Below are 20419 nucleotides of genomic sequence, written 5' to 3'. Positions count from 1 at the left end.
ATATATAGAGGAATTTTTTGGGCAAAAGTGGCCCGGTCCAAATTGAATTGGGTTTTATTAATCCAATTCCACATAGGAAGGGAAAACCCAAAAACCTAACAGGAACAGCCTAATTATCAAGGAATATTGCAGCCTTGAAGTCTATTCAAAGAATTATCAATGATCTGTTATGGTTTTAAGCTAGTCAACGTATAATATGATGACTCATAAATGGCTAATAAATGACTAATGAAGAATAGGTTAAAAGTTTGTTACATGCACAAAGAAAAGTTAGGAAAATAATCTTTTGAGATACCACATTATTTTTAACAATACCTAGTTATGATTGTATCCATCATAGCTGGAAAATTTTCATCATGATCCAAGAGAAGATATCTCTGTTCTCAGGAGCTAATTTTAACACCCTTCAACCCTCTGAAAGATATACATGCATCCATAGAACGAATTTCAGCGATCATGGGTCCATAATCAACCATAAATATTCGATAATGAGGAGCTGTCATTGTCATTCTCATCTATATGGATCATTTCCCCGGACAACATCAATCACCAGAGAAGTACCAGTGGCTAAAAGAGAGGTAAGAAAGCATAAGAGAACCTTTTCCAGGAAAGATTCCTCATTTCCAACTTCTAGAAAAAGCAGCTCTTGGAATCTTAGTTTTATTTCAAGAAAACCATCAATATACAAGAATAAATTGGAATAACTACAAAAAAGAAATGATACATGTTACACACAAAATACAAACACAAGAATATTGGAAGTTGTGAACAAAGGGCAAAGACTGCTCTTAACTATTCACAACTGCACAGTGCTTCCTAATCTCACCAGCAGAGCTGGTCTTGACTTCAATCTTGCCCATTTTCTCTATGGCTAGACCAAATTCGGCATTAAATCGTTTGAGTGATCCTTGTACTAGCTGGTTGATGTATGACTTTGTTGTCGCACTTGTTGTTAAGGCTGCATCAGATTGGAATAGCCCTTTTCTCTTGAGTGCAAGCTTAAAGTAGCTAAGATCAAACTTACTGGAACTGCCCGGATCCATTTCAACAATTGTGGTATTGTCATTGATTGATTAACATTTCTTCATCTTAAGATTAGCTACATATCCGCTGTCTAGAGATGGATCTTGTTTGCCCCAAACTCCTGTAAAATTGTATAAATGTGATGAAAATGAGGGGCAGTGGGAGACTCCAATGGTATGTGCGCCTGATAGAAAATTGTTCGTAGTATTAATGATTTTTGTCCAAAAGACCTGAATTTATGGAAAATCTCGATATAGCAGAAGCACAAATCAGTATGAATGTACTAATTTACACTTACCAGACAAAAGGACCAAGTCTTTTAGGTCAAGACCCTTGCTGGCAAAAGAAGTCTGGAGACTGGAAAAGTTACTAGTTGGAGGAGGTATGTTTGACAAGGCTTCCGAGGCGTTTGATATTCTTCCATCTCTTCTACCAGTTGGAACATTCCAGTAAGGGCCTCCCTGAAGAAAAAGGGAGACAAAGATTAAGAACGTCTTTCCTTTTAGCTTAGCCCTTTCATGCGTACAATAACTAGTTATCTCGGTTTTCTATTAGTGGCTTGAACTGTCACGACCCAACCCCGTAGGCCGTGACTAGTGCCCTACTTGGGCACCCTGACATACCTGTACATATCGAATCACATCCAAATATGTCGTCTCAAACTATATCAAACTGCATCAGACGCATTTCAACGCAACCATGTGCGGACACATATATATATATATCAAAAAGCCGGCAAGGCTGTCAAATACGTCAAAAGCCGACAAGGCTATCAAATGGCACCACGGCCCAAAACACATATACAACCGCACGCCGACAAGGCTGCCATAACGAATAGAGTCATATAAACACAACTGAACAGAAGTAGGCACACACACCCACAAATAAGTCTACAGACCTCTAAACAAACCAAACGAATCATATGGAGGGACAGGGCCCCGCCGTACCCATGAACGAATATATACAAGCATAACGAACAAAAGTGTATACCAAAAGGTGTGCTCTGAAAGGAGAAGAGCACTCCAACAGCAAAAAGGGGTGTCCTAAAGCGGTGGATCACCAAACTGTGCGTCGGTACCTGCGGGCATGAAACGCAGCCCCCCGAAGAAAAAGGGTCAGTACGAAATATGTACTGAGTATGCAAAGCAGAATATACCGAAAGCAAATATGAGACATAACCAAAAGGGGAGTATCAAACATAAGCGCGTATCCAACATATCAAAATTTGTTTACTTTCAAAAAATATGTAAGTCATGCATAGGGTACAGAAGAATATGGTTGCCCGCCTGTCAACGGCGCCAATACACAACATAACACCAAATGTAAGTTTCAATTCTCCGAATCCCCGTCACATATCATAGCCCAACATAACGCCATATACCGCATAACACCAAACATAAGTGGAACCCGACCCTCATTAGCGAGTAGCTCGGAGAACCATAAACACAGCATAACTCCGGAGTATATCAAAGCGCGCACGATAACAGAATCGGCCCGGGACTCGGCGAAAGGAATAACAGAATGCACGAATAGAGTCGTGAGTAGTCATATGCATAAAATCATTATCATAAATTCAAACATAAGTAAAATGATCATATTTGAAAATCGAAATAATAATCTTAACGAATTCTTTCAAAAGTTTCCAAATTTCATAAAGGAAAGTCGTGGGACCCACGGGTGGGTATTTACTCGAGTCGGGCCCGCCTATGGAAAACATACATATCATATGTCATATAGACTTCTACAAAAAATATTGGAGTAACCCGAGCATATTTGTGCAAGATATGGCATTCCAAAAATTACGAACTTCTTTAAAGTGAATCCCTTTTTATGCAAAATTCGGAAAGCGATTATTTCAAAGACATAAGGGTTCATATTTCATCACATCATACCTAAGAGTGCCAAGGAACATATACGGATCATTACATGCTCGGATTTCGAATTTGGAGTTTCCTTAAGGCTCTAATTTAGCCTATGTAAACTAAAGCATGCCAAAAGAAAGAAGGTTGCTTCACATACCTCGTACGCACTCCAAGATAGTCAATCTTAATTAAATATCCAATCTACGCCTCGGGCTCCCCAAGATCTACAAATACGCCAACGAATACCAAACATTAGATAAGGGCATTTAAGCCCTTCATTCCAACTAATCATTAAATTCTACAGAAAATTCGGCAGCACTTCCCCTGTAAATAGGCCATCCCGAGAATTTATCTCGCCCAAAAAACAACAACAACAACAACAACCACAATAACCAACCTAGCAACATCAATAATCAATTTGAAAGGCAAAACAACATTAATAGCTCTCTTTTACATCTTTCAATCAACTTTCCAAATATTCGTTTCAACGGTTTACATTCAAGCCACATTATCGCTCATACATTCGATTATTAACCCGAATCCTTTCCCACAATATTAGAGGACTTCTAAACCATTCACATAATTTTTCCAACGATCCAACATTTTTTCTCCAAGCTGGCCGAAACCAGCCCCCTAACCGAGAGCAACCCTCTTTTCATTTTTCCTCAATTTCAAGTCATGTTTTGTCTCAACAATTCACAATATAACAATGTTATTCTCATATAATATACCAATTACATCAACGCACGATAAGCCTCAAAACAGCCCGCACAATCTCACATCAATCATAAGTCATTAAATGTTCATTTCAAGACTAGAATTCATGACGACGACAACTAAAATACTAAGCGGTAGTAATGCGATCTTCGACACATTTTAAAACTCACATTCGTCCACACCACACATATACATATGTTAATGATTCTTATATATACGAATTTCATTCAATGCACAAAGTTCCCCAAATCAGTCCGCAACGCTTACTATGTCAATTTGGGACATTAAATTCTCATTTCCAACCTCCAAGTCATCACAATAACCATTACGACGCTAAGCGATATAAATTCATTCTTTGCCAAACATTTAAGGCTACACACGGCTACATTACATCCATGTATACATATATTGACGATTTGTATTCTTTTCTCCACTCTACAACAATTTAACATGAAACAAGAATAAATTCATCAACCCAATTCACACCCATATACACGGCCAACATACCAAACACACAACCCCACTTCAATATTCCATATTTCATGATTTCTATCCATTTTAGCATACTACAATAGGCATACAAGATTCACAATACATAAACAAGATGAAATCTTACCTTTGTTCTTCACTTCCATCAATAGCTAGGGTTTGCAAATGGGCACTACTAATGGTTGGATGACCCAAACGATACTTCCACGCTACTTAGGGACTTCAATATAGTGGGTCTATACCAAAGAAGTATTTTTAGAAGAGCTAGAAATTGATTTGTTTTTTCTTGTGGTGTGGCCGAAACAGTGGGGGTGAAGGGAGCTCTCAAAGTTTTGTTTTCTCTAAGTGTTAAATGACAAGAAGATGACTTATGGTCATCTTTTTAAGTCACACAAATATCTCCAAGTGTCTTGGCCCACACAATGTGTTGGACCAATTAAAATTGGCCACACAATGTGTGGGACCAATTCCCATTTACATGGCCACCAAGGGATTTTTTTGCACAACATTTTTAATTCCAATTTTATGAATTGTGGTCCTAATTTTCCCTAAGTGTTCAATGCCATCAATTTCATACATAACTTATATCTCAAAATAAAATCAAATGGTCAAAAGTCCCGACTTCAAATCCCGGAAAAATCTTGGCCTTAAATTATCATAGTTAATCCGGGTTGTCCCAATGTATAAAAATACGGGACGTAACATTAACTATAACCTAAGCTCTATTTAGTGGTCTGAGTAGGATAGAACTCTAAGAAAATACAATCCACAAGTTGGAAACTAGTTTACAAGTTGGTTCAAGTTTGTACTTACTGTGACCACGATAGAGTCTCTAGCAACCAAGGCAACAATATCTGCACAAGAGACAACTCCAGGGCATTCAGTCTCAACTGCTTTCTTCACACCATCAATGAATGAGAAGCCTCTCAGTGTTTGATTAGGAACATCCACTTTTTCAGTCTGATTTTTCGTGCTTGAAGTGAAATTCAGGAGTACAGATCCATCACAGCCCTGTAAAAATGCAATTAAGAAAAAGTACATTACTTCAAGAATGGTGCTCTTCATAGGAAATGAGGTATGAACTTACCCTGACAAAGCAATCGTGGAATTGCATCCTGAGCAAGGCAGCTGCAAGAGAGGGAGCATTTGGGATGTGCTTTTGCACATAATCTTGAATTATCTTCTCTGCTTGTGGACAGCTCTTTGCATAGAAGTTCAGCTGTAACTGAGAATGGCTAGAACCCAATATTCCTAGTAAATACATAACACTAGAAAATTACCCAAATCGCCAAATTTAGTCATTTTCATTTGTACTTAGAAAGAGGTCTCTTTCTTTGTTCCAGTTGCTACACTTATCAACTCCAACCAGATCAGAAAGAATTTATAGGCATATTACTTAGCTAACTTGGTTAGTTTGTCATTATCCATCTTTTTTACTATTACATAAGAATATAGATTCGTTATAGACTGTCTCTTTCATTTTATGAGGTTTACATGTCATGATCATACTGACTGACCTCTCACATATTAGGCACATAAACTAGTCTTCATTTTCAAAAACTTTAGTTTGATAATAAATTATTATTACCTGCTCCTGGAGATTACAGCTACCTTCATAATGGTGCATAAAAGGTACAAATGCTTTTGATAATAGGTGGTGATACCTACTAAGGTAGTTGTCATATATACAAGCTGATAACCTTTGCATTTTCTTGTTAAATTAATCGCTTTAGAAGCTATTTACTTATTGTTTTTTCTGTTCTGTCTATAAAGACTTAAGAGATATAAGGCATTTGGTAGTAGCAACTCAAATTGGGGATCAAAATAAGTATTAGTTTGAAGTCAAAAGAAAGAAAAAGTTTGGATTTTGTTTAAAAAGTTGAAACACGGCTGTATTAAGCTAACAGCTTCAGTAGAAACCACCAACCTCGCATTAATGTATACTTGCTTCGATTTTTGTTTTTTGTTTTTTCCTTTTTTTTTATAATTTTTATGGGCAGAAGAATCCTTACTGCATTTGTTATGAGAAGACATTAATTGGTTCTTTGTATCTATTGAGAATTAAATTAAAGTCTACTAGTTTCCAGTAGATAAAGACCAAAAATTTTGAGCGACCAATCTGGCAGAACAACTTAAAAGATAAAAGAAGTATCGTGAATCTCTTCATGCTCGTTCCATACTTAAAGTACCATTTATACAAACAAGAATTATTATCTTTCCTTAAATATAGGATCTACGGGGCATTAATTAGAAGTACATTTTGTGTTACCGCCCTTCCTATGTGGTCAAAGCATCTTGGTTTTTAACAAAGAAACATAGGAAAATAAAGAGAAAAATATACTGCAATGCAGTCAAAGGAAATTATATTATTTAGCTATGTTTAGCTCTCCATTTATAGGAAAAAAACAATAAAAAGATAATCATAAACTAGCCTAAAATATCTCTGCAGAGTATATCTTTAACTAACCAATCTAGCCTAGAATATATCTGCAGAATATATTTCTAACTAACTAATTACTAACAATAAAACAAAGTTTATTCAAAAGCAGTAAAACAAAATATATTTCTAACTAACTAATTACTAACAGTAAACCAAAGTTTATTCAAAAGCAGTAAAACAAAGTTACTGCAGTCCAAAAGCAAATATTCTAACACTCCTCCTTGGTTTTGGAACTGCAAACTCTATACTTGGCTGGAATTGACTTCGTGAACAAATGTGCCAATTCATTTTTGGTCTTACAGTTTTCTAGCATGTGTTCATCTTCTGTTGGTTTAAATGAGAAGTTTTTACCCCTTATATTAACTCATAAAATCTCCTGCTTAATGGCATCAAAGATTCGACAGTACTTGTCATCGAATAACAATTTAAATCCTTTTTCCACTAGTTGGCCAACACTTAACAGATTTTTATCAATATCACGTATGTAAAGAACATCTGAAATTATTTTTGTACCTGAACCTGTTTTAATTGCAATAGTCCCTTTTCCTTTTGCAGGAATATAATCGCCATTCCTGATTTTGACTTTCTTGTTTTCCATTGACATAAACTCTCTAAATATATTTATGTCATATGTCATGTGGTTTGTATAACCATTGTCAATCATCCAAAAATTAGATTTCTTGGTTGAAAAATATGTTGCCACAAACAAGTGGTCTTCTTCTTCTTCGTTGGCGACGTGTGCATCTGCTTCATATTTTGGAGATTTGTTTTTGCAAATCACTGCTTCATGACCAAGTTGGTTGCAAATCTTGCATTGTGCATCTGGCCTCTTCCAACATTTAAATGGAGGATGACCTTTTTTGCCACAACGCTGGCAAGGTGGGTAATTTTTCTTTGAATTATCACCCTTGCTTTGAGTCTTGTGGTTGGCTATCAAGGCTCTTTCAGCCATACCATCTTGCCTCATAAGTCTCCTTTGCTCTTGTGCCTGCAATGTATTTGCAATTCTTCCAAAGTAATCTTGGACAGATCTTTTGTGTTTTCCAAGGTAGTTATGGATACTTTGTATCTTTCAGGCACCGTAACAAGAATTTTTTCAACGATTCTTGAATCTTTAAACTTAGTGCCCAACAACCTTACCTTGTTAACAATGCTAAGAAGCTGGTCTGAGTACTCTTTGACGGTCTCAGATTCCTTCATCTTTTGCAATTCGAATTCCCTTATTAAATTCAACACCGTCATGCCTCGTATTCTTTCACCTCCTGTGTATTCTTCCTTCAGATAATCCCAAATTTCTTTTGTTGTTTTGAGTGTCATAACTCTAGTGAAAATTGTTGCAGACACACCAGCAAACAAAGTTACTTTCGCCTTTGATTTTCTAATTTTCTTTTCATTTTGGCTTTTGATCTAGGCCAGGGTGGGATTATTTGGCAGTCAAGAACATCATAATCCTCTTTCACGGCCTCCCAAAGATCTAAAGCCTCAAGATTCTTACTGCCCATAGATGATAATTTTCACCATTAAAGACAGGAGAAGCTATTTGAGAAAAGTTATTCTCAAAATTCATCTAACTCACAGGTCCCTCAAGAAAATGGCTCTAGATACCAATTGTTGGTTTTTAGCAAAGAAACGTAGGAAATAACAGAGAAAAAATACTTAGAGAGAAAAATATATTGCAATGCAGTCAAAGGGAATTATATTATTTAGTTATATTTAGCTCTGCATTTATAGAAAAAATACAATAAAAAAATAATCATAAACTAGCCTAAAATATCTCTGCAGTGTATATCTTTAACTAACCTACCTAACCTAGAATATATCTGCAGAATATATTTTTAACTAACTAATTACGAACAGTAAAACAAAATTTATTCAAACAAAACACAACATAACTAAGAGAGTAGTTCTATTAGGACATGAAAAAAAATGGCGGGCACGAGGTATCTGAGCTAATTGGTCAGACAATTACCTCATCACTTATTATTTTGTATTAGTACTATCTATCTCATAAAAAAATGAGATTGAATAGAAAGAGAGGTGCTAGTGCTACAAGATATTCCTTATCTCTCCCTCGTCAACTGTTAGGCTTCTCCATCTATTCTAAATTTTTGTAGCCTTCGGCGCAAGCTGGCCCAACTTAAAACTATCAAAATATTATGGGATAATTTCTTTCCTCTTCAATCCTCTGCTATCTCCGTCAATACCAATTGAGAATGGTGGTAATAAATAATTCTAACAGTAGGGTGGAAGTTCGAAATTCTGAATTATCAAGTGAAGTTTTCTTTCTGCGAGAACATTTAAAATATAAAGGAAAGTTAAAATTGTACAAGCATGATGTCTTTGAATTTACGTGCATGTAGCGAACGTGATCTGAAGAATTGGATATAAAAGAACATTTTCTTCTCTGAAGTGGACCAAATGATTGTACATTCAAACTTCTTGGGAGTTTCAGTACATAAGTCATTAAAAGTTACAGAATCCAGCGGAAGACCAATGAAAACATCAAATGAAAAGCTCAAAGACTGAACCTAGCATCACTTTAAGAAAATCAAGAAGGGAATACCTTTCCTTTTCTTCGCATTTTGATGTTGCGAATTCAGGAGTCCATGAATTTAAGAAAGTGAACTCTTTTTCCTTTATTTTTCTTTTTTTATTTGTTCCTAAAAACATCACAAACGTACGTCTTAGTCAAATCCTGTTGACATATGGCTTCAAATTTGGCAGTATGTCAACCTGCCAGACAAATAAGACAAACAGAAGAAGTAGAGTAAATTTGTTACTAAGTTGATTGGTTGCAATAGAATAAAACCTGTCTTAGCTGATAGTCCCTACCACCAATAAAGAAGTGTGATTATGACTAACGCTGTCAATAAAAAAAATGCCATGGCTTGATAGTCCCAACCACAAAGCAAGAAGTGTACAGGTTAATGGCTGCATATAAATTAAACATGGCCTAAGTAATCTATACTCTCAATCAGTAAGTGTATTAAATAAAGCTATTACGGAATATATTATATCACCGTGTAGCTAGTTCTGTCTGTACCCATGATAAGATGGCGTCTGTACTTAGGAGCTAAAACTTAACTGACCCTTTTCAAGCCTGTGAAATAGTACATGAAGTAATATTTATGCATTCTTAGAAAGAATTTTTAGCAATCATCTAGTCCATAATCAACCATGAGCATTCAATCATGACGAAGAGTCTCCTTTAAGATGCACCAAAAGGATTTCAGAGCAGAGAAGTACCAGTGGTGAAAAGAGAGATTAGAAAGGAAAAATAAAACTACTTCTAGGAAAAAGCACCTCTGGGAATCTTAGTTTTATTTCAAGAAAGCCATGAATATACAAGAACAAATTGGAATAACTACAAAAAGAAATGATACATGTTATCCCGAATCATTCACACCAATGTTACACACAAAATATTTGGAAGCTGTGAACAAAGGGAAAAGACTGCTCTTAAGTATTCACAGCTGCACAGTGCTTCCTAATCTCACCAGCAGAGCCGGTTTTGACTTGAATCCTGCCCATTTTCTCCATGGCTAGACTAAATTCAGCATTAAATTGTTGGAGTGATCCTTGTACCAGCTGGTTGATGTATGACTTTGCTGTCGCACTTGTTGTCAAGGCTGCATCAGATTGGAATAACCCTTTTCTCTTGAGCACAAGCTGATAGTAACTAAGATCAAATTTACTGGAACTACCAGGATCCATTTCAACAATTGTGGTATTGTCATTGATTGATTTGCATTTCTTCATCTTAAGATTAGCTGCATATGTTCTGTCTAGAGATGGATCTTGTTTGCCCCAAACTCCGGTGAAATTGTATAAACGTGATGAAAATGAGGGACAGTGGGAGACTCCAATGGTATGCGCACCTGATAGAAAATTGTTCATAGTGGTAATGATTTTTGTTTAAAAGACCTAAATGTAAGGGAAGTTTCAATATAGCATAAACTGAAATCAGTATGGATGTACTAACTTAAACTTACCAGACAATAGGATCAAGTCTTTTAGGTCAAGACCCTTGCTGGCAAAAGAGGTTTGGAGACTGGAAAAGTTACTAGTTGGCGGAGGAATGTTAGCCAAGGCTTCGGAGGCGTTTGATATTCTTCCATCTCTTCTACCAGTTGGAACATTCCAGTAAGGGCCTCCCTATCATGCAAAGAAGAAAAAGGGAGACAATGATTAAGAACTTATTCCGTTTAATTATTCCCTTTCAATCTTACCATAACTTGTTGTCTTGGTTTAATATTAGCGGCTTTAACTATAACCTCAGCTCTATTTATCTGAGCAAGATATGACTCTAAGACCGACTAGTTGGAAACTAGTGTACAAGTTGGTTTAAGTTATGTACTTACTGTGACCACAACAGAGTCTCTAGCAACCAAGGCAACAATATCTGCACATGAGACAACTCCAGGACATTCAGCTTCAACTGCTTTCTTCACACTATCTATGAATGAGAAGCCTCTCAGCGTTTGATTAGGAACAGCCACTTTTTCAGTCTGGTTTTTCGTGCTCGAAGTGAAATTCAGGAGTACAGAAGCATCACAACCCTGTAGAAAAGCAATCAAGAAAATCAGAGAAGTAAATTATCTCTTTATATGAAATGAGGTATAAACTTACCCTGACAAAGCAATCGTGGAACTGCAGCCTCAGCAAGGCAGCTGCATCAGATGGAGCATTTGGGATGTGCTTTTGCACATAATCTTGAATTATCTTTTCTGCTTGTGGACAGCTCTTTGCATAGAAGTTAAGCTGTAACTGAGCATTGCCACAACCCACTATTCCTAGTAGAATACAGAACAGTACAAAATTACCCAAATAGCCAAATTTAGCCATTTTAATTACTTACTTCTTTTCGCAACTTTAGAAAGAGGTCACTTTCTTTGTTCGAGTTGCTACACACATTAACTCCAAAGGATCAGAGAGAATTTATAGGCCCATTGATTTACCTAACTTGTGTTAGTTTGTCATTCTTTATCACATAAGAAAATAGATTAGTTAGGGTCTGTCTCTTTCATTCAGTTAGATTCATATGTCATGGTCATACTAACCGACCTCTCACATATGAGATATAGGCATACAGATACCTTCATAATGGTTCATGGAAGGTCCAAGTTGTTTTGATAATAGGTAGTAACACCTGCTATGGTAGTTGCCATATATACAAGCTGAAAACCTTTGCATATTCTATTTCCTTATTATTATTTTTGGTCTATTAAGACTTAAGAGATGTAAGGTATTTGGTATTAGTAGCTCAAGTGGGGATCAAAATAAGTACTAGTTTGAAGTCAGAAGATTGAAAAAGTTTGGATTTTGTTTAAAAAGTTGGAACACGGCTGTATTAAGCTAACAACTTCATTTAAAACCACCAACTTCACATTAATGTACTTGCTTCGACTTTCTTTTTCCTTTTTTTTTTATGGGCAGAAGATTCCTACACTGCAGTTTTGACGAGTAGATATTAATTGTTTCATTGTATGTGCTGAGAGTCAAGATAAGAGTGTACTAGTTTCCGGCGGGTAAAGACCAAAGATCTTTTTCTACCAATCCGGCAGAATAGCTCAAAAAATAAAGAAGTATCATTAATCTCTTCATGCTCATTACAAGCTCGAAGTACCATTTGTACAAATAAGAATCCCCTTGTTACATGATTTCTTTTTCATACATACAGATATAGAATCTACGGGGCAATTACTTAGAAGTAACATTTTGTGCTGCAACCTTTCCTATCTAGTCAAGGCACAACATAACTAAGAGTCATTCTATTAGGGACACGGAAAAAATGGGGGGGCACGAGCAGTCCAGTATCTAATCACTTAGCAGGGGCGGCCCAACTTGATTGGTGGCCTAAAGCCAAATTTCAATATGAAGCCCTAATTTTTTATTATTATTTTTTTTGATAAAATTTGTGCATATATATTATTTGATGTGTATTTTTTCTAGCCTTTTAAATGCAAAATTGTTAATTGTTATTTTCTGGATAGACTAATAAGGAAAGTGTGTCACATATATTGAAACACAAAAAATTAAAAAATTCAAATTAAAAAGAAAAGAAACTGAAAGAGATCAATAGCAAGTTAGAACAATAGAACCTAATTCTAGAATTTGATAACCGAATATTACAAAAAAAATTCACTATTTCGATTTGCTTGTTGCTATGCCCAACAACCCGAGAAAAAAATGAAAAAGAGTGCAATTTGATGTATTACAACCCTTGTTTATTTGATGTATTACAACCCTTGTTTTCGTGAGAATAAATCATTTAATAGTAGGACGAAAAGAAAACATAAACATACAACTTTTTTATGAGAATAGATAAAAAAAAAAAATGGATTCTATATGCAAATTACCTCAAATATATATAAATACACTTTAAATTACATCAAAAAAATTTCTACAGATCTTATACCCTTTTATTGAAATATTTACTATTTAAAAACAAAAAACACATAATACTAACTTTTAAGGATTAGTCATTAATATGGGGCCTAAAATATTTGGGGGCCTAATGCGGTCGTTTTATCCGCTTGATCCTTGAGCCGGCTCAGTCAATTGGTCATCTATTGAGACCGAAAGTGACTGGACAAGTTGGTCCGGACACGTCAGTTTGTCGACAAAACCATAGGTCGGTAGGAACCCTATTCTAGTATAATTATAATAGTTATTTATGGTGAATTTATAATAATGGTAAAATAGGATTTTAATTCTTTTAGAATAGGGTTACCTTATTAGATTAAGCAAGGAAAAACCTTACTTGTATATAAGGAGGTCATTATGATGAATGAAAAGCAAAAAGAATTCTCCACATTATTCTGTCTCTCTAAATTTTCGTCCCCGTCTTAAATTTAACATGGTATCAAGCAACGTTAGAAAGAACACATAAACCCTAAAATAATGGTAGGTGACGGAGAAACCGGCGATAAAAGGAATCACCGGTGAAGAAAACAAAACCGAAAGAAAAAAAAAATCTCTCCTTATGACATTACGTCGAATGATAACCCCCGGAATTGTGGTGACACAAGTCCAATTGAAGGGTGAAAATTATGAAGTGTTATACCTCAAAAATTTTCGCGTCGTTTGCGTCGTAAGTAAACTAACGTAAGCTCGGAGAGGTCATGGAATCATTATAAGGTTAAGAAATACTTTTGACAAGTGATAACTAAGTTTCTAAATGTTCCGGGATCAAGCGAATCGAAGAAATTAAGTTTGTTAAAACTTTGGGAAAATTTGGCAGAATTTTGGACCGGAAAGTTTGGTCCAACTTGAGAGAGGTATTTCTCCTAGAATATGAGGAGTTATGGAATGCATAACCTATGTAAATTGAAGTTCAGAGCATCTTCTTTCCAATGCAACAGATAGATCGCAAATCCGAGACTTACGGTGAAAGATACGGCCCGTACAAAATTGTACGATTCCTCTGTGCAATTCGACGGACCGTTGAATAACGACGATACCATCGATGCTGCCGTTGAACTGAGGCAGTGGAAACTTCTCTTTTGCTATAAATAAGAAGGGCCACGACTTTGGAGCTCATATTTTCATCAAAATTGATCCTTCTAGACCCTATGAGCTCTCTCCAACACTCCAAACCATTCCAAATCTGTCACACCCTAAAAATGGTAGGGCATGACGGGCACCCGACTCTCATCTGAGTCGAGCGAACCCTTAGACATTCGCTCTATTAAAACCTGTCATTTTAAAAAAAAAAAAACTTTTAAGAACGTAAAATTTTTCCAAATAGAAATCATTATGTCTATAACGGTTATGAAAACTTTCAATCAATAAGTACTTTAGACCAATCTAAATCATCTAAAATGCATTCTCTTTTAAAATCCATAACTGATATCACTTTGTCGACATCTCGACAAACATACCACAGGACACTGTCTGCAGAAGTCTCTAAGGAGTAAACTGAACACTATGAGTCAGGACAGGGCCCTGACATACCCGTAATCATACATATCTATACATGACTCAGCACAGCTCCAGAATGAGGTGGAACTTGCCAATCCCAGCTGTCGTCCAAGCATCCTAGCTATATACTTAACCTGCCAAACAATCTGGGGCTGCGGGCATGAACGCAGCGTCCCCAGGCAAAAGGACGTCAGTATGGACAATGTACTGAGTATGTAAGGTGGTAACAAATCATAATCATAATTTGATTTAGGAGAGAAGAAATCACAATCTAACTCAATACCTGCAGCCTTTGCTGGAAGAAACATAAACATATACACGAAGTCTCCAAAACAATCTTTAAGTAAATAATGCAATCTAACGCACATTCTTTAAGTAAATAATGCAATCTAACACACATGCCGCTTCCGACATATTAACAAAATGGTCCCTTCGGACAGCCGCTTCCGGCTAGTATCACAATAGTCCCTTCGGACGGCCGCTTCCGGCATAATAATGATGGCCCCTTCGGGCAGCCGCTTCCGGCTTAATAATAATGGTGGCTCCTTCGGGCAGCCGCTTCCGGCTTAATAATAATGATGGCCCCTTCGGGCAGCCGCTTCCGGCTTAATATCACAATCATGTCCACACAAACTTAATCCACAAATATTAATACAAAGAGATGATGCTATGGAATGTAAACATAAGTCGTAAATGAAATGAAATAGTAAAACCTCGCACCCCCTTTGGAGTGGTTTTGAAAATCTAAATAGTAAAATCTCGCACCCCCTTCGGAGTGGTTTTGAAAATCTAACTTTATGTTTCCTTTAGTATAAAACTAATTTCCTCGAAATCATTAGTAAAACCTTATACACATCTCAACTGGCACCTTATGGGTGTTCCCTTCGGAACAGAATAGGAGTACAATATCAATAAACCATCACAAGAAACATTTAGACCTTACTCGTCTAAGAATGGAATCATATGGAGTACTTATAGAATGAATAACAACAAGGATCATGCCAAAATGAAAGAAGGAATAGCCTTAACATACCTTTAGCGCTTACTCGCGAATCCTTTTCGCCTCGTCGCTCTTTTAGCCTATTTATATAAAGTAACGTTGTCGTTAGTAACTACATTTTCTGGTTCACAATTCCATAGCCCATTCCTTATAGAACTTATCCGTTAGTTCACATATTTTCGTTTTAAGGCTTTCTATTATCTAAAGACTTGACGAAAATCGGGCAGCACCTCCCCTATATATTCGCCTATCCCGAATTTCCAATTACTCTCCTGTTGACACAGAAATACCAACAACAATATATGGGCACAACCATATCTTCAATTCTTTTTAATTCAACAAGAACAACAACATATCAAAACAGCCCCAAATACAACATAAAAGATGCCCGAAATTCTAACGAACACCTACAATACACCAAGCAGCCCACATACACTTCTCATACATTATTTCATGCAGTCTTTTCAGCAAATTTCAGTAAAATACGACCAGCAGTCACACGATAAATATATCACCAAATTCGTATGCAAATAGCTACATTGTCGACACTATAACCTTACAACAACCTATAAACAATTTTAGTTCCAACTCTAACCATTAAATACCTTCATTCCCATCATAAAATTCATGACAACAACCATCAAAATACCAAGTAAAATCAGTTCACTATCTTCCACAAAAACAGTCCACTACACGGCCATAATTCAACAAAACAACAACATGTTCATATCAACACAACTTCACCTTTAACCTTCCAATTCTTTTCATTCTTTTTGCCATGCAATCTAGGATAGCCATAACCATAATTACTAAATAAAATCAGTCCATTATCCCACACCAAACAGTCCCCTACGGCTTCTACAAGGCCTCAACATCAACACACACACAATTTCATACATGCAATTCACATTTACACATGCACAACATATCCAAATCACCTCTAAAACAGCCCCTTCGGCTATAACCATATTTCAACACCAACATTAATAATTTCATACATGCAATGTACATTTATATATTCACAACACCTCAAAATTCGTCCTAAAACAGTCCACAGGGTTCAACTTCATCATCAAACACATACAAAATGATCAACTCTTACCTTAACAAGTTGGCTTCTTAACTTTGCTAGAATTTTGTGAAATGAACTAATACTTGTTCTTGTTGCTCCAATGGATACTCCACGTTGCTATGCACCTTCTCAAGGGTTGAAACACCTTGGAAAATAATTTTTTTGAATAAAAAATGGAGAGCTCAAATCTGGCCGTGAGCTTATAAGAGCTTGTATGGCATGTTTATGGTTTCTCCTAACTTGAAACTTAATGGTGAATGTGTAGAACACTTTAGGGACTTATTGGTAAGAGAAAAATAGAAGGTCTGGTCGTGCTATGGTGGTGGAACAGCCATGGATGGCCGTGGCTCTCTCTCTCCCTTCCCTTGGTGAAGATGAGAGCCTCTCTCTCTAAGTTCACTTTGTGGGATTGGAAAATGAGTTGGCATGCAACTTTGGTCAACAAGGAGACCATTTTGCTGCCCAAGAGGGTCTTACACGTTCCCCCAACTAAGCATGGGCAAAAAAATCTGATTTTGTCATGTGTTTGTGGGGCCCACACGGCCATTAGTGAAAAATTTGTGAACATTTAAGTCTTAATCCCCACTCAGCCCAACTTGCATCGTCCATATCTCCTTATCCCGATATCATTTTGACGAGCGGTTGTTGCGTTGCAAACTAGACTCGGTGAAATTCATTTTAGGCTTTTGAAACACCTTAAAACTCTTCATATACTAGGAGATATTCCTCCTACAATATAGGCTAAAATCGGGTCCGAGATTTTTCTAAAGTTGTTCCGATTCATTTCGTTTAACTTCTAATCTTATTCCAACCTCATGTAACCTCTTATACATACATATACACACTCATATACATCCATAACAATCCATATACGCGTCTCAAAGGGTCCGGAGAATCTCAATAACCTTAAACATAACTAGAGAACTCACAAAGCTTCGACGAAACTCCAATCGCAAAAGTATATTCATATCCTTTGTCCATCTTCTATATCATTACTAATAATCTCAAATACTTTAAAAGGTCACTCACATTACCTTATATACATACTCATAACGCGATTTCAAATCTTTTAGGTTACCATGTCACCTCGGGATACTTAAGGCAACCATATATATAACAATATTCTTACTAACTCGATTAACTTTCCTTGAACCTTCTTAACTCATTCTTTCTTGTTTTAATTCAAGTAGCACAGATTATTATAGAGTTTAAAAAAATCAAATCAAGAGAAGGTCAAGCTATAAAATCCTTAACTAGTATCAAGCTATAAAATCCTTAACTAGTTCATGGAAGGAGATTGTTCTTACTTCTAATTGAAGTTGTGGTGGATAAGCTTTATGGTGAATTGTGTGAGGTGAAGTTCTTCAAGTTATAAGGTATGTTTTTCATCTTGAGTTTGATATTAAGTTGTTTTTTTTTTTTTGGAAGATTTTAATGGTTTAAAGTAAAGGAAAACATGGCATAAAGGTCGTAGGTGGATATGTTGATGTTGTTGGCTTATGGACTGATTTTCGAAGGAAGTTTTGGATGGATTTGTATATATTTGTCATGTAGTATCTTGATTATGTTATTGTTGATGTTGTTAATGACGTTTGGGAGTTGTTTTGGAATTTGGAGGAAAGAAGATAATATAGGGGAAATGTTGTCCGAATTCCATTAAATTATTAACTAGCTAAGTTTGAGTGTGTAAGTGTTCTTATGGCCTGATTGTTGTCTGAACCATCTTGGATGTAGATTTGCAGGCTTGGAAGGTAGACTTTGAGTGTCCAAGTAAGCAGCAAGGTATGTTAAGGCTGTCGTTAAGGCTGTCCCTTTCTTTCTTAAGGCATGATCCTATTGTTATGAACTTTCACAAATGATTCCATTCATAGAAATGCTAGAAGCTTACATTCTCAATGTTCTTACAATATTATTGATGTTAGTCTCATCTTATGATTATTGTAACACCTCGTAAACTTGAACTAGGTGTGAATGTGTAAAAATCTAGTGTTAAGATGATATTTTATCTATATGAATCCATTTTTGATGAATTCGGGTGGAAGGTAGCTGTTTTGGAGTCAAACCAACAATTGAAGTTCTTAAGGGTTCTTAAATTCGCCTAAGTTTTGGTAGGTCTATCTTCTGGGAGATTTTCTTGAAAATGTGTTGCGAATTTGGAAAAAATTCCTTAACAAAAGTTGTAAATCTTTGAAATAGCTTTCCAATGGTAGGTCTCCCAGACCAAGACAAGTTATATACAAAAGGTTATGCCCGTTTTACTAAAGCCTATCTTCGCTGGAAATTTGTCCTGTGTTACGGTGAGACGTTACGGACCGTAACACGTGTTACGGGCCGTAACACGGTACCGTAATGCCTCAAAAATCACCAAAACTCTCTGAAAATTTTCACTAAAGGACGGTCCGTCCTTCGGGGGCATCCTTTGGCCCGTTTGCACCAGAAAAATATATATAAGACACTTGTTTTGTTTATTCCTCCACTTTCTGAACAACCCTAAGGATGAAAATCATTCCTCCAAGTATCGAAATCAAAGGTAAGAACATCCCTAACATTACTAATCCATTCTAACATCAAACCCATGATTCTTGTGACCAAAACCTAGGGTTTGCAACATAATTCTTCCCAAAGTGATTCAAGCTAGGGTTTAGGTGTTCTTCATTAGAAAAATGAATTGTTAAACTTTGTTTAACTTATTAAGGTATGTCTCTCTTTTGAAAACTGATTTTGAATGAAAATCACTTTTGAAACTATTGTTGGAAATATAACTTTTATTCAAGATTTTTTAATGAATGAAAGGAAAAGTAATGTTTTCATGTTTCTTGAACTCCAATTCATGTCTAAATGGTGGTTAATGTGTGTGAGGGGACAAACCCACATTAAACCTAGATTGTAACAAACCCTATATATGTATAAGATATTATGAATGTTTTCCTCTATGAGAAATGCTTAATAATGATGGTTAAAAGTTGGTGACGACATTCTCATTGATGAATTGGGACATAGAAATCTTTCGTAAAGAAGTTATACGTTTTCAAAACATTGGTTGGAATGACCTATTCTTTCAATATGGCATAATGAACCTTAATGATAATTGATGATGTGACTACATTACAAATGAATTATGAATTGGCTTCTATGCTATGAGAATTGGTTGTTGTGTTTTGCCTTGCTATTCGGGAGGAAGAGTAGCCACTATGGATCCTAGTGTATTAATTGCCTTGCCATTCGGGGGGAGAGTGGCCACTTTTGGGTCACTACCTGGGGTGTATTAATTGCTTTGCTATTCGGGAGGAAGAGTAGCCACCGTGAATCCATATTTCGGTGTATTGCGCAGGGTTGTTGATGTTGAGTTGGGCCTGTTGACACCCAATTTTGTCCTTCCTTTATTTCAATTTATTTCTTGGAGCTTCTAAATTTATTAACGAGCTAAACACTTTATTTGTACTATTATTAATTTCCACTATTTTTACTATCAACGTCACTAACATTACTTTATCGCAAATTCTAAAAGGGTTCGTTGTCACTTTATTTTCGTTAAATTAATTATACTTTATCAAGTCTTTTATTTTCTACATATTAATCATTAATTATCATAGTATATATATTGTACTAGTTATTAAATTAGAAGTCCAAAAATAATTAAATTAAAGGAGGAAAAAGGGTCAAATTCGGACCAGATAACCAGCCCATTTATTGAATTCAACAGCCCAACCAAATAACCGACCAGCCCATTACCTATTCCTACCCGGTCCAGCCCAAAATTACCCGGCCGGCCCATTCCCCTAATACACTTCAGTTGAAACCAAACAGAACCCTATCTTCTACAACAAAGGAAAACCTAGCCGCCTACCTCCTCTCTCTCTCTTTCATCTTCCTCTCCACTCCTTCATCTCTCC

The 20419-nt window shown here is 36.2% G+C and overlaps 2 protein-coding genes, 1 long non-coding RNA gene and 1 pseudogene across 4 annotated transcripts; all 4 read right to left on the bottom strand.

Moving 5' to 3' along the window:
- Positions 1 to 763: 763 nt before the first annotated feature.
- Positions 764 to 5393, bottom strand: LOC132618421 (peroxidase 3-like; annotated as a pseudogene).
- Positions 1971 to 4415, bottom strand: LOC132620323 (uncharacterized). The gene is made up of 3 exons (XR_009574771.1): positions 4219 to 4415; positions 3043 to 3109; positions 1971 to 2101 (listed from the first exon to the last, which is right to left on the bottom strand). It is a non-coding gene; the product is annotated as an uncharacterized LOC132620323 (long non-coding RNA).
- Positions 5394 to 6895: 1502 nt separating the features above from the next.
- On the bottom strand, positions 6896 to 7773 carry LOC132619565 (uncharacterized). Its single transcript, XM_060334426.1, has 2 exons — positions 7672 to 7773; positions 6896 to 7519 (listed from the first exon to the last, which is right to left on the bottom strand). The coding sequence occupies exons 1-2, from the start codon at positions 7771 to 7773 to the stop codon at positions 6896 to 6898; spliced, it is 726 nt and encodes a 241-aa protein (XP_060190409.1).
- A 2123-nt stretch (positions 7774 to 9896) lies between these two features.
- Positions 9897 to 11414, bottom strand: LOC132618364 (peroxidase 3-like). 2 transcript variants are annotated; one of them, XM_060333423.1, is made up of 4 exons: positions 11161 to 11414; positions 10889 to 11090; positions 10524 to 10682; positions 9897 to 10409 (listed from the first exon to the last, which is right to left on the bottom strand). In XM_060333423.1, the coding sequence occupies exons 1-4, from the start codon at positions 11374 to 11376 to the stop codon at positions 9991 to 9993; spliced, it is 996 nt and encodes a 331-aa protein (XP_060189406.1). In that variant the 5' UTR covers positions 11377 to 11414; the 3' UTR covers positions 9897 to 9990. The 2 variants fall into 2 exon arrangements, with proteins under 2 accessions (XP_060189406.1, XP_060189405.1); XM_060333422.1 differs by having other exon boundaries at positions 10524 to 10686; positions 10893 to 11090.
- Between the last annotated feature and the right edge of the window lie 9005 nt (positions 11415 to 20419).

The sequence above is a fragment of the Lycium barbarum genome, chromosome 11 (assembly GCF_019175385.1).
Source record: "Lycium barbarum isolate Lr01 chromosome 11, ASM1917538v2, whole genome shotgun sequence".
NCBI classification, from domain to species: Eukaryota; Viridiplantae; Streptophyta; class Magnoliopsida; order Solanales; family Solanaceae; genus Lycium; species Lycium barbarum.
The sequence above is the reverse complement of the archived record's forward strand: the minus strand, read 5'-3'. Positions and strand labels throughout refer to the sequence as shown.

Bases quoted from the DNA above. Each gene is read 5' to 3' on its own strand.
- LOC132618364 (XM_060333423.1), bottom strand. From the start codon at position 11,376: ATGGCTAAATTTGGCTATTTGGGTAATTTTGTACTGTTCTGTATTCTA. The intron at 11,091-11,160 runs GTAAGTTTATAC...GCTTTTCTACAG, and splicing joins TCCACGATTGCTTTGTCAGG to GGTTGTGATGCTTCTGTACT. The intron at 10,683-10,888 runs GTACATAACTTA...CATGATAGGGAG, and splicing joins CTCTGTTGTGGTCACAGTAA to GCCCTTACTGGAATGTTCCA.
- LOC132619565 (XM_060334426.1), bottom strand. From the start codon at position 7,773: ATGACGGTGTTGAATTTAATAAGGGAATTCGAATTGCAAAAGATGAAG. The intron at 7,520-7,671 runs GTAAGGTTGTTG...AATACATTGCAG, and splicing joins TTCTTAGCATTGTTAACAAG to GCACAAGAGCAAAGGAGACT.